This window comes from Salminus brasiliensis, chromosome 9 (genome assembly GCF_030463535.1).
Source record: "Salminus brasiliensis chromosome 9, fSalBra1.hap2, whole genome shotgun sequence".
NCBI classification, from domain to species: Eukaryota; Metazoa; Chordata; class Actinopteri; order Characiformes; family Bryconidae; genus Salminus; species Salminus brasiliensis.
The window spans coordinates 40,670,028-40,683,695 of record NC_132886.1 but is presented as its reverse complement, the minus strand read 5'-3'; the positions used below and the strand labels follow the sequence as shown (position 1 = coordinate 40,683,695).

Here is a 13,668-nt window from a genome sequence, read left to right as displayed (position 1 = left end):
AGTGAGTAAAACACAACAGAGCTTTATTTGAGATGAGTGAAGTGTAGTGACGTAAAGCTAAAGCTGGCCCTCAGGCTAACTCTCCATTCCACCTTAAATAGAGACACAGTTACAGTGAGTACATTTCAGCAGCAGAGCGTCACTGCTGCATTTTTAAGGTGGAATGGAAAGTTCAGGTCAGGTGGGTCAGTCAGTCAGACTGGACTGTTTAGATATTAAACACTATAGGAGTTAAAAACAGTCGTTAGTCTGATTTTAGAAACTGGTGGTAAAAATATAGATTTTTACTGGGGGTCCCATATTGTGGGGCTGCATTATTTAGAGAATCAGAAAAACTGGCCAGCCGATAGTCAGCATTAAGAGACTCAGACCGGATCCCAGGTAGGAAACCTTGATCAGAATTCAAAGTACCTCGTCTTTCTACATCTTCCTTACAGTCTTTCTACAGACTGTGTTCATAGTATTGTAGGGACTGGGGGAGTGAAGACTACATTCTGAAGCTTTAACACGGTTTACTAATAGAAATAATGGTGGCTCCTTTCATAAGGATCTTCCTGAAGTGAGCAGCTGAGCAGCTGGGCTGGAAAGCTCACCTAAGATTGTCAGAGAAAGGCATGCGTTGCATGGGAGGGAAGTTTCGAGGCATGTCAGGCCCTGCTCCAGGAGGCATCTGTGATGGAGGGAACTGTTGATTGGGTGCCATCAGACCGTTCATCACTGGCATCCGGGGAAACATTCCTGTGTGGAAAGACAAATATTTTACAACCAAGGAAAGCAAAAGGTATCACTTACTGAAACGTCTTATTTAAAGGAAAACGCAACAAGGACGTGAGGAGGACTAGGAACCTGCAACCAGTCGGAAGCGGCCTTTATGTATTCCTCTGAGCGTTCCTTGCTGGGTATCTTATTTAAATGTCTATATCCTACAGATCCTTACAGAATCTCATTTCTTTCTTTTTGTTTTTGTACCAAAAGCAGCTATAATTAATTTCTATATGAAAACTGATACACTTTATGGACAAAAGTATGAGGACACCTGCTCATTCCCTCATTGTTTCTTCTGAAATCAAGGGTATTTAATAGAGTTTCTCCTGCTTCTGTTGGAGTAACTGTTTCTACTGTCTTTCTAGGCTTTCTACTAGATTTTAGAGGAGCATTGCTGTGAGGATTTGACTGCATTCAGCAACAAGACCGTTAGTGAGGCCAGAATGTTGGATGACGATCATCACTCCACCTCATCCCAAAAGTACTGGATGGAGCTCCACCACCATCATTCCAGAGAACACAGTTCTTCCACTGCTCCACAGCTCCTCAATGCTGGGGGGCTTTATACCCCTCTACTAGTCCACACCTGGCATTAGGCAGCATGGTGCCAATAGGGTCACGTTCATCTGCTCCTGCAGAGAGTCCTATTCTCAACAGGGAGTAGACTGTTGTGTGTGAGCTGTGTGTGTTGCACGTGTCAGCAGATGAATGCAACTTGGAAGTAGCTGAATGCATTTATTAGAAGGTTTGTCCACAACAATTGAACTGAACGGAATGATCGTAGCACATTAGACGGCTTTCATATTCCCTCTGAGCCACATCGGCAAAAGAGACTTCCACAACTGAACCAACAGAGAAGGCTTAAAGGCTCACTAGTTGCAGGTGAACAGGCGACGTACCTGAGTTGAGCTGGGAGGGGGCCAGGCCAGGCCCTGCAGGCCCGTGCAGAGGGTGAGTTCCCTGGGTTTGGTGGGGCACCTGAGTGCTGGGGCTTAGCACAGCTGTGAACAAATCTTCCACATCCTTTCCCTCCAGCTCTGTGACACGACAGGAGACATGTCAGTTCCCACTGCGGTCACAAGGCACACGAAACACTTCACACGGTACAAACTGAGAAAGAGCATACCTGGGATTTTATACAGCTTGCTGAGGATGGACTCTGGAAAGGGAAAAGGAAAGAGAGAGAGCTGCCATGAGCATCAACTGATAAATGTGTCAGAGTGTAGGGTTCAACGCCTCTACATGCTGGCTGTACACTGACCGTCTGTGACCATCTTGTCCAGTTCAGGGCTGAGAATGCCGTCCAATGGCTCCTCTGCTACCTGATGAGGGCCACGTCCTGGATGAGACTGAGAGGAGACTGAAGCCTCCTCTGACAGCGGAGTAACGTCCAGTCCAGCTGAGAGGAGGAGAAAAGAGCATTTCTTAATACAAATGATGACCAGGATCTATCAGCTGTGTCAAATTAATAATTAAATTAAATAACAGTTGTAAATGCTGTATGTGCTCAGCGGTAAAGACAACGGAGGAGCACAGTCAGATTTTCGAGTCAAGAAAATCCTCCAATGAGAAATTCCCATGGAAAGTTAGGGCCGACTGCACAGATATCCTGCAGGAAAGGCTCACAGATGCTCTGAGGCATCATCTTATCTCGTGTCAGTTCTGTATGTTAAGCCCTGAATTTGCACTCTGATTCAAAGTAACCTTCACCTGTGATGGCTCACCAACCTTGTCTAGCGAATTCGAAAAACCTTGAGCAGAAATTGCATAACGCCATGGCCAGGCGACAGCTAGCCCCTCCGCTAGCCTTTCACAGCTTTCATTCTGAGCGCGCTTTGAAAAGCGTCTGGACCCTAAAGCCGAGGGACGGCGGTTTTGTGCACAATCCAAGGCTGCCAATCCATCCACAGTGCCGGCCTCTTTAGAGAAAGTCAAGGACTCCTGAAGCTTTCTACAGAGCAGCAGGACTAAACCTGGAGAAGGCCACTTCTTACACCGCATTTGTAAAGAGCCGGTCCTCCCCTAGGATTTAAGAGCCATGCTTTTCAGTGCGACGCTGAGCGGTTCCCTCGTTTAGGTTTTATTTGGACAGGACAAACTGCAGGACTGTGCAGTGACGGGGCGAGTACATGGGTGAGTCACGTCTTGTGGATAAAAAGAAGCAGGGGGTTAAGGGATTTGATTGACAAGTACTTAAACAGACGGTAGCGATTTGAGAAACTTTAAAAGAAGCAAGGCGATTGATAAACATTTAATAACACAAAGGTAGAGTGACTAGGCTCGATTTTAATTGGTCAGATTAGGCCTGTCACGATAATTACATTAACGACTTACTGTACAATTTTATGCAATCACACCAGAACATTATGACCACCCACCTAATAGTGGGAATAACCACCCCTGGCGAGACGTTGTGGTATGGACTGTATTAGGTGACTGAAGATATTCCTTATAGAGGTTATCTGCTCTACAGTGGAGCACAGATTGTCGATTGTGTCCCCCTCTGGCATCAATAGCCGTGAGGCACCACTGTTATGTCGTGGGGAGGCACCTTCAGTCATCTAATACATCTAATACAGTCCATATCATATTTATATTTTCCAATTTCAATATCTAAATAGTCTTAATAATTAAAAGTTATTTTAAAATGCTGTAATTACATTATTATATATTCTAATTATATCAGTGGGATAACATGGTCTTAAAATGACAATAATTTGATTTATCGCCATTTTTTCTAGGACTACATATCGCCAACAGTTATCGTGTTAGGACATGTTTTGATTGGACTAAGCTTAGCTTGGACCATACTCAGACTTCTGGAGAGCACTGAGCGTAAAAACACAGCTGCTGTAGGTTTTTTTAGTCGACAGTGACGAAAGGCCAATCTTAGTATTAAATATGCATTACAGGTGGAGACATTCTAGTGAAGAGCAGCAAAGGCAAACCTCTGAACTAGTGAAATGGTCTGAAGGAAAAGGGAATATGTAGACATGCAAGTAACCAAGCTGAAAAACAAAACAAAACATGATTTGGGCTGTGGGGCTCTTACCAAATGGAGAGGGAGAGCAGTCAACCTGGAAAGGGCAAAAATCAAGACCTACAGGGACCCAAACCAAACACAATGAGTGATCAGACCCAGAAATAAATCAGAAATGAGACCGAAAGAGAAAGAACGAGAGATTGAGACCAACTAAAAAAAAAAACAACAACCTTAAGAGCAACTTGAAATGAAGTAAAATGAACCAATGCAGCTCGAGAAATACAATGAACTCCATATGTCAAATATGTCAAATGCAATAAACAAACGCATGCCAGTAAAGAACCCAAAACCAGAGGCCTCTGAGTTTGAGTGAAAGTGAGAAGTGAAGGGCTGAAGATGAGTTTAGCAGGAAAGCTCGAAGCTGGAGAGTTGGATGGTTTGGGATGTTAGCAATGGCCTACCGGACTCCTCAGTCTGTTTGCCCATGTCATCAGAGAGCATCCCCAGCAGCTCGGTGTCTGATTTCAGCACCTCGGACAGATCCACCAGAGGCTCCTCTGAGCTCCCTGTGAACACGGCCGAGGGAAACGGGTTACGGTTAGGAATTTGGAGCCGGGGGACGCTAAGGTTAGTGATCAGGTAATACTGATCCATTCACACCCTGATTAATGTCCACGCATATTCATACCCATTATCTACCCACCCATACCCATCCCCACCTCCACCAACCCCTACTCTTACCCACCTCCACCAACCCCTACTCATCCCCACCTCCACCAACCCCTACTCATCCCCACCTCCACCAACCCCTACTCAAACCCACCCCCATTCATACTCACCTTTACTAATCAAGCCCACCCCCCACTCATACTCACTCACACCCACCTTCACCAACCCCTACCTCATACCCACCTCCATTCATACTAGTCCCTATTCATGCCCACCCACACCCAGCCCCACTCATACAGATGTGTTGTACTGGAAAGGCTGACTCTTAAAACCTAAGGAAGAATATGAGCTTTAGGATCCAGAACCCAAAACAGATCTGCTGTTCTATAGATGTGTGTGTGTGTGTGTGTGTGTGTGTGTGTGTGTGTGTGTTTCTCTCTCTTTCTCTCTCTCTCTCTCTTACTTGGTCCTGCAGCTTTGCTGGGCAGTGGAGTTGGTGCTGTACTGTGTGCGGGGTTAGAGGTCAGTCTCAGCTGTCCGGCGCTGGCCTGTTTTCTCTCTCTCTCCTCTTCCAGCAGTCCGGTGGTCTCCTGCCTGCTCTGCTTGCTCTTGTCCAGAAGGTCCTTTCCAAAGAAAGCCTCCTGTAGAGTGAAGACATTTACTGGATTTAGTTCACAAACAAACAAAGCCATCAGACGGAAGCAGGAATAAACCGTGTGGAGCTGAGGTCTGGGTCGTCTGTGTAGAACCACTTTGGAGGAACTGAATCATTATATAACCAAATATCCTAATATCCAATCAATCCATATCAATCTTATATCCAATCAATCCATATCAATCTAATATCCAATCAATCCATATCAATCTAATATCCAATCAATCCATATCAATCTTATATACAATCAATCCATATCAATCTAATATCCAATCAATCCATATCAATCTTATATACAATCAATCCATTCCTATATATTCACCCAACTTCACAACATGTACTTATTATAAGTAAAAGCTTCTTTTTTAAATGCCTCTGCTCTCCCACTTTTTCTATTGATGTCTACCTTTCTTATGTTCTAGATTTTTTATTATTATTATATTTATTTATTCAATAATTGCTCTTTGAGTGTAACTGGGACCTTGACATCTCAATTTCGTTCCACCCCATGTACCACAAGCGATGCGTCTTGAATCCTTGATCTGCTCAGTAAAACACTGATATTAGAATAAACACTAATAACTAATAACACTGCTACAGAAAGTGCTGGTGGTTCTCCATCACGGTGTTCATCATCAGAACATCTCCAAAGTTCTCCTCGTGGAGTCTAGTATTATTTAGAGTTCTCCTCAGATCAACACCTGGTTTGGTGGTAAATCAGGGCTTAATGATGGTAAATCAGGTGAGCTGCTGCTGATGCTGCTGCTGCTGATGGAGGTGAACATCCTCCACGCTGTGCTGGCTGGACTGGGGGGCGTCCAGGAGAAACCTGGAGGAACCAATCTCTGTTCTTCAGACTAGCTCACCGACAGGATCTCACTACTTTCTTTCTTCAGAATGAGAAGCTCTTGTTTCTCCTTTTTACTGGATTTATGTTCACCTGCATCTGGGATTAACAATAGTGGGATTAGGGAAGTTGGCGTTGGAGTTAACGCAGCACGCTACAGTTATGGAGTCTTGTGTGGGGTGTAGTGTAAAGTGCTTGGGCCTCGTGTGAAGCTTCCTGCCAAAGAGCTGAAGCTCCTCAGTCGAGCTCATGAGTCATCCAGGCTCCTAAACGCTCCATCCAGAGCCGTCCCTCCGGACACGCTGGTCATTAATACAAGCGGCCGGCCACGGATGTGGTTTACTGGTGGCAGTGACAGGAACAGGCACACTCCCGCGCCGCCATCTTCTCTCTGCTACTCTGCGGCTCGGAGAGGGAGGGCGGCTCGGCCTCGTGCGCTGAAGGCTGAGACGTTAAAAGCCTTGCGTTTTCAATAATTGATAAAAAGGGGGGCTCCTGCTGAGTGGCAGCAGCCGTTAGTTACGATTCCCCGCTTCAGCGGTGTGGCGCTGACAAGTACGGTTAGCTTAATGTGCCTCACATTTCTGCTGTTTTTTTTTTTTAGCAGCTCCAGCCCTGGTGTCCTGGGCTTCACGTGAGCGTGCTTTTAAAGGGCACATGCTCAACATTTTCCACTTGTGTTGAAGCAGCAAAACAGGCCCTTGTCCAACCTGGCTTTATTCCTTCAGAATACCAAACCTTTAAAGGGCCTGTACCTGGAAAAATGGCCCTCAACCTTGTGATGCAATGAAAAGCAATGCATTTACACACACACACACACACACACACACACACACACACACACACACACACACACACACACACACACACACTCTCTTAAAGAGCTCATCCACCCTCATTTCTGCCCATGCAAAAGTGAAAAGTACAGAAAAGTACAGAGCAGAACATTAGAAGCTAAATTCCTCAACTGCAGAACCGCTACAGGCTGAAAGAGCAGCCATATGCAAAAGGTGGTCATGGCTGTGACATCACAACCACTTTTCATATCACCGAGTCTCCGCCCTCTCAGGCGGGGCTTAGAGAGGAGTGAGCAGGGTAAAAAGCAACGAACCATGTGAAGCACCTTTACTTTTAAGAGCGTATTATTACTCAATCAAGTTAACACCAGCAAGTTAAGCTCCTCCCCTTTAATGTTGAAGCATGTTCTAGCCTGGACTGCAGCCAATGAGAATAAGGAGTTCACATTTACATATACATCAGTCTTAGTCAAGTCCAAAAAAAACCCCACACTAGATCTGAAAACGTATATACAGGCCCTTTAAGACTGACTTATGTAAATAACCTCTGTTCCGATTGGCTGCTCTGATTTATGCACACATAAAAGCAGGCTAGGCTGAAAAGTACGGAGCAAAAACCGTAAAAGCTAAATTGCAACTACTGAACTACTGAACTTCCAGAACAGGCTGAATGGGCGGCAATATGCCATCGTGTTCATGGTTGTGACATCACAACCCCGACTGATTTAAAACCTCCTGCTTTTCCAGCTTCCAACTTTTTAAATGTTTGTTTTTAAATTGTTTAGTGTTTCTTTTTTTGCACAGCACAAGCCCTTTAAACCAGAGTGCCGAGTCCCCAGTATGGCTCAGCTTAGCTTTCTGCCATTCGTTTTAGGAGGCAAACAGCAGGAGAGGAGACGAGGACTACGGAGGCCTGACGTCATCCCCTCCTGTGGATTCCCTGTGGAGTCCTTCCTGTCAGTCTCTATTAGACGGACATCCCGGGCCAGGCTTTCTCTCGGGTTATCTTTAGCGGCTGGCCTCGCATGAGGTTAGAGGAGTGAATGTGAAGGCTGCCTGTGTGTGTGTTTTAGGTCAAACGTTTGGACACACCTCACTGAATGTGCGCTGATAATCATCATGTTTAAAAAAAAAAAAAAAAAAAAAAAGAGTAATCCAATGCTAGGGTGACCATTTTTTTCCTTTTCAAGAAAGAGGACACTGGGGATTCCACCGTAGTTAGGATGCCGTGGCTGTGGAGGGGAGTTTAAAGTAGGCCTAAGTTGTAGGACTGTGGCAGTGTGTGTGTGTGTGTGTGTGAGTGTGCGCGTGGGTGGAAATACTTCTCAAACCATGCAGATACAGTATGTTAATGACCATTATTACACACTTATTACACCCATTTAGCAAAACCAGCAAACAGCCTATATATGACACTCCATATGACCCAATCAGCTCCTTTCAGTTCAGCCTACAACTTAGGCCTATTTGAACCCTGCTCCAACCACAACATCCTAACTGTGCTGGATACTCGAGTGTCCCCAGTGTCCTCTTTTTAGAACACTACAATTGGTCACCCTAGCATTCGGATTCAATGTTTTTAAGATGATGACTGGACAGTGAGCGTGGGTCACACTCCCTGTACCACAGTAGAGCAGAGCTAATAAAAGCGTGATTGAGGATGGAAGTGGGAGCCAATAGCAGACACTGTCCAAGCACTGCTGGTCGACTGGTAGAGCTGTACGGATTCACCTCTTCTGGCTGTCTGATGGACAAATAAGCATTCGGCAGTTTGTTCCACCAGGACGACACCCACTGAAACATGGTTTGGTGATCGTGGTGCAGGTGCCCTTTTGACTTCGACCCTATCCAACACTTTCGTGATGAACTTCATTGTGTATCAGAGTCTGACCTCACGCTCTCCTAAATGCTCTTGTGGCTGAACAGAGGTACACATCTTCTGCACCAGAATCTAATAGAAAGCCTTGGTTTTAGCAGGCTCATATGTACGTGGTGCAAACAGTAGGCATACCTGCAGATATGTAGGAAATGCTTCTTCCAGTTTGGTTTTCTTCTTCCTGTAGCGCTTGCGGACTTTCACTTCTGGGTTTTCGGGGAAATCGGTCACAGGAGGTTTCTCGTCCACCGGAGTGTCGGGCATCGGGTCACCCCAGCCTACCAGAGCAATAAAACAAGCGGTCGCCATGTTGATCGTCACAAAGTCAGCCTCACACATAACTCATACATGTCCAACTCTCACAGTTACATGCAGTTACACTATCGGATCACTTTCACCCGTGTAAAAAAAAAACAAAAAAAAAAACATCTTAATAAACACTGCGGAGGAGTACGAGGAGACGGGACAGCTGTGGCCCTGCCTTGTTGTCGCACACCTGGAGCCAATTAAGGCAACGAGATCCAGGTGGTGCTTGAAAAGGGTAAGGCAGCCCTCACTAGGGGAGAGTAAAAATGTATAAATGGTCCTTTGCTTGGTTAAATGGTTTTTCTAATAAAAGGAACATCTCCTGATGAAGGTTTGGTTAAGGTATGACCAATAACCAAAAAGTATACAGAACTCCTCAGCTTCCACTGCAAAACGGAACACCTTTTTTATTATGTCGCTGACGGGACACTTCACTGTCATTCTTGGTCGAACAAAGCCGGCAGCTTCTGAAACCCCACGGAGTAGAAAATCTACCCCTTTCACGGACGTCGAGGTAGACCTAGGTTTCACACAGAACCTCAGAAACTGCAGGAAGCCGTTAAGTTCGCTGCAACTTGCCTTTGCTGGGCTGATATCTGGCCTCCATTCACATGAGAAATGATGAAGAGCCCGATCTGCCAGAGGCTACGGTCACAGCAGAGAACCTCAGACTGAGGACAGAGGCCCCACATGAGCCGTGCTCACCTTCGTCCTTGCCCTGTGGCGTCTCGGACACGGAGCCAGTGGAGTCTTTCCTGCCCAGGGCGGGTTTGGCTTTGCCTGGAGCTGTCCGGTTCCTCTGCCTGACCATGAAGCCTCCAATACCTGCAGACAGGTGGGTCATTCGTTATAGCACAGCAACAAAACCCCCGAGACGTACGGTAACATTTAGAAACGGATGATGCAGAAGAGATGATAGATACACACCCATATCTAATCACGGAATAATAAATGAATAGATAGATAAGTAACCAATGAAAGACAGGCAGATAGAGCTCTACTGTTACTAGTGCTGGGCGATATGTTGTTTGTATCAGTATACTGGGATATTGTGACTGGATAGCTTTTGTCAATGATATAATGCCCATAACATGGGTGTGTCCCGCTCTTAGTTTTTAGCATTTTAACTATTTTAACAGTTAAAAATCCATACAAAATCACCAATCAATGGAAAGTAGTTATTCTTCTAATAATTCCCCCTCTAGTGTCATTTCCAGAGAGCACTCAGGAATTGCCTAACAATATCTGGAAAATATCACGATACTGAATTCGATCAATTGGTTTCGTCCAGCCATAATTTACAAGCCGCGCCCAGCTGATCTACCCTTTCCAGCGGTCTGCCCAGCTCAGCCTGAGTGCTGGGCAGGAATACAGCGGTAATACTGCTGTGCTGTTTCACACTTCACTGCAGCTGTCTCCTCCAATCAGGCGCTCTCTCTCACCGGGCCGGTAGGGCTTCCTCTTCCTCTTTTTGCAGGCCTCGGCTCCTTTGGACTCGTCGTCTGCCGCAGCCTCTCTCTCAGGGCTGGAGTCGGACTTGCCCTCACCATCTACCAGCTCCCCTTCTGCTGAAGGAAACACACGAGTGGTCTCTGCTGACGGACTGCTTGTTATTTGTTTTTAATATGTCAAAGGTTTACTAGAAGGGATCTTCCATACATTTTACACTGTGTGGCCAAATGTTTGTGGACAACCATTTTGTTTAAGAACGTATTAAGCTTCTTTAGGTTGCACCGAGTGCTGACACAGATGTGCACATGGGCACACACACACACACACACACACACACACACACACACACACACACACACACACACACACACACAGCTAGTCTAGTCCCAGTAAAGAAGTTTTGCCAATAGAATAGGACTCTATACATGAACCAGGGGTGGGCTAGGGAGGGCATTGAGCTGTGGAAGAACTGTGTTCTCTAGAATGATGGATGGTCTCTGTCCAATACTTTTGGGATGAGTTGGGGAGTTCGGGATGAGGTGGGGTGATAATCATCCGACCCATGACAACAAAGGCAGGATCAGCTCTTTTTAACAACATTTTTAATTACAGAAGAAACAATGAAGAAGCAGGTGTCCCAATACTTTTGCCAATATACTGTATGATCCCATCACACCAAGCAGCACTTAACTCAGCATAAATGTGATAATAGCTTCATTATACTGTGTTTACTAACCCAGAACAGTCTGATTTGTTGCTAGTTAGTGTTAATGAGTGGAGCTCCTGCTGATTCTCCTGCAGAGTTTTACTGCAGCTCTAATCAGATCCCCCCCGACCCACACCCACTCTGAGACTCCTGAAGCTTCTTCAGCTCAATCAGGTGTGCTTTAGAATTAGGAAAGCATTAAACACTGCTCAATTTAAGACACTGCTGTGTTTAACTGTTTAACAGCCACCTTAAGAAACACATCTACAAAAATTCATTCATTCATTTATTTAGGGAGTGGATACCCAAATCAACCAGCCGGTAGACTTGCCTAGTTAGGGCAATTCTAGGCATCAACTAACCAGTACTACAGAACAGTCACTGTAATACAATAGAACCAGAATGGACTATATGGGCAAAAGTATTAGGACAACTCCTCATTCATTGTAAACAGTAAATGGCTTTGAAGATCAAGATCTGCCAGTCTGGAAATAACACAGTCACCCATCTGTGTTTACCAATGCCTTGGGCAGCTCAACCGAGCGGTCACACACGCTTTATGGGGTAACATAGAGAGACATTTGAAAGGGTGAGTTTGTACCTCTGCTGTCGTCCAGGTCCCCGTCTCTGGAGAGATCGGTCTGTGGATCAGGCGGTGTCTGCAGCACAGCCACGCTGTTCTGGTTGATGATTTTTAGCTTGAGTTTAGGCTTCGGCCGCCGGCGTCTCGAGGCAGCGTTTGCGAGGCTCTGGAGCTGTGAGAGGCCCGACTCTGTGAGACACACGCCGTCCTGAGTGTACGTCCTCATCAAGTCTGTGGGGACAAAGCAAATGGCAGCGGGCCTTAAACAGAGCCCTGAGGAACCTCGCAGGGGGTTTCTTTCTGTATTATGTGAGATTGAGTGAGTGTTTACCTAGATCTCTAGATTTGGGGAGGATCTGTGGGGCCACAGGGAGCTCATAGATATCTGGATCTGATTTAGTGCTCGATCCTAACGCTGTGAGAAGGATAATCAGAGAAGTCACATTAAAAACAAGCAGAGCAATCTCAAAAAAACAAAACAAACAAACAAAAAAAAAAATCAAGGGTGCTTGAGATGAATGCATTTGATGTAATTTCTTGCAAATAACACCAGTGGTTCAACATACAGGTGCTGCACATCTTACTGTTTTCCCTTCTTTAACACACCTGTGGGTTTCAAAAGTGATTTACGGTTCAAGTTAAAATTCTAATAACAATCAGTATTCTTTAAAATATGCTCTTGACCTCACGATGCCTCCTCACTGGTCTCAGACTGTAAGAGGTCAGGTGGGGCGCCTCTCAAATGACAGAATTGATCAGAATTCACGTCTAATTTAGCAGAATTACAAATAATGATTGTTCCTCTACTGCTATGCTATGAAAACATGCAGTGCAGCATAAGTGACCAAAAATTTCCAAAGATTTCCACACTGGTTGCCATAGTGAACACGCTGGCTACTTTGCTAAACTGCTCAGAATCGGATTTAAAACCACATTTTTATCAGAGTCAGATTTAATGCAGCTTTCTCTGTACTGCCTCAGTCCACATGCTTCTCAACCTTTCAGTGTCGGTTCTGTATCTCTCAGCTCGTCCAGAAAAACGTGTTCTTGTTGGCTCAAATTGCGAATTAGACTTCCCAACTGAAGAGGTAGCCCAGGAACAACAAACACCATTTTCCCCATAGCGCTCCTTTAAGGCTAGTACTATTTGAACTCACAAAGGTTGGACCGAACCCTTCTAGATTTTAATGTAGTACCCTTGAGTCTCCACAGATCTACGGAGATAAATTCATTTGCCAGGTTGGAACAACTGGAACGGCATCATTTATCCCCTCAAACCTTCAACCAATCAATATTTGCCATTTCTCTTCCGCCTTTTATTGCATCAATAACATTCTTATATTTTCCATGCACCCGCACTGTGTGAAAACCACCAATTCCCCGCCCTCTCTGCCAATCTTCTACCATAATCCTCTAACATGTATACCCACATACCTATGTCCTTCCACTACCTAAAAAGACATCCATAAACCATGAGAACAGTTGGGAAGGAAGGCCTACCTGGAGAGAGGGACTTGTGGCCCTGGCACAGGCTGCAGTCCAAGCTGCTGTCTGCAACCTTCTCCACCTCCTCCTCCGAGTGGAAACCCTGACAGGAGGCATGCATCCACCTGAGGAGGACAGGAGAGTGCGTTTACAATCAGTCACCCAGAGCCATGTCTGAACAGCTCAAACGCATAGCCCATGGCTTATTTACACACACACACACGGACCTGTCACACTGGCGACACTGCAGGACGATCTCTTCCTCACTGTAGTCCAGCATGCAGATGGGGCAGGTGGCCAGGCTGGCACAGGGGGCGCACTGGGTGTAATTATTCTGCCACTCACACCTCACACCTGGCGACGTGGCGCCGCACTGCGTGCAGGAAACACACCTGCGGGGGCAAAGACTTTTAGCAAAGAATAGCTCCTTATCTGGGCGGGGGTAAGACTTTATAGGTGATTAATAAACTGGTAATTGAGCATCAGTAACGCATCAGCAGCAGAGGTAAACATCCTGAAGATGTTCTGTTGATGCTTTACTAAC

General features: G+C 45.6%; 1 protein-coding gene across 8 annotated transcripts in view; it reads right to left on the bottom strand.

Annotated features, from left to right (window-relative positions):
• kmt2cb (lysine (K)-specific methyltransferase 2Cb) overlaps positions 1-13,668 on the bottom strand; it is a 93,101-nt gene that overhangs the window by 27,783 nt on the left and 51,650 nt on the right. For 5 of the 8 annotated variants that reach the window (XM_072688449.1, XM_072688451.1, XM_072688452.1 and 2 more), the window contains 14 exons: positions 13,352-13,516; positions 13,140-13,249; positions 11,971-12,054; positions 11,658-11,870; positions 10,341-10,466; positions 9,604-9,723; positions 8,728-8,870; positions 4,881-5,058; positions 4,210-4,314; positions 3,818-3,865; positions 2,027-2,164; positions 1,892-1,924; positions 1,665-1,802; positions 594-738 (listed from right to left, as the gene is read on the bottom strand). In XM_072688449.1, coding sequence (XP_072544550.1) covers positions 594-738; positions 1,665-1,802; positions 1,892-1,924; positions 2,027-2,164; positions 3,818-3,865; positions 4,210-4,314; positions 4,881-5,058; positions 8,728-8,870; positions 9,604-9,723; positions 10,341-10,466; positions 11,658-11,870; positions 11,971-12,054; positions 13,140-13,249; positions 13,352-13,516 — 1,746 coding nt within the window. The remainder of the gene's footprint in view (positions 1-593; positions 739-1,664; positions 1,803-1,891; positions 1,925-2,026; positions 2,165-3,817; positions 3,866-4,209; positions 4,315-4,880; positions 5,059-8,727; positions 8,871-9,603; positions 9,724-10,340; positions 10,467-11,657; positions 11,871-11,970; positions 12,055-13,139; positions 13,250-13,351; positions 13,517-13,668) is intronic. The other 3 variants (XM_072688450.1, XM_072688457.1, XM_072688454.1) reach the window with 2 other exon arrangements.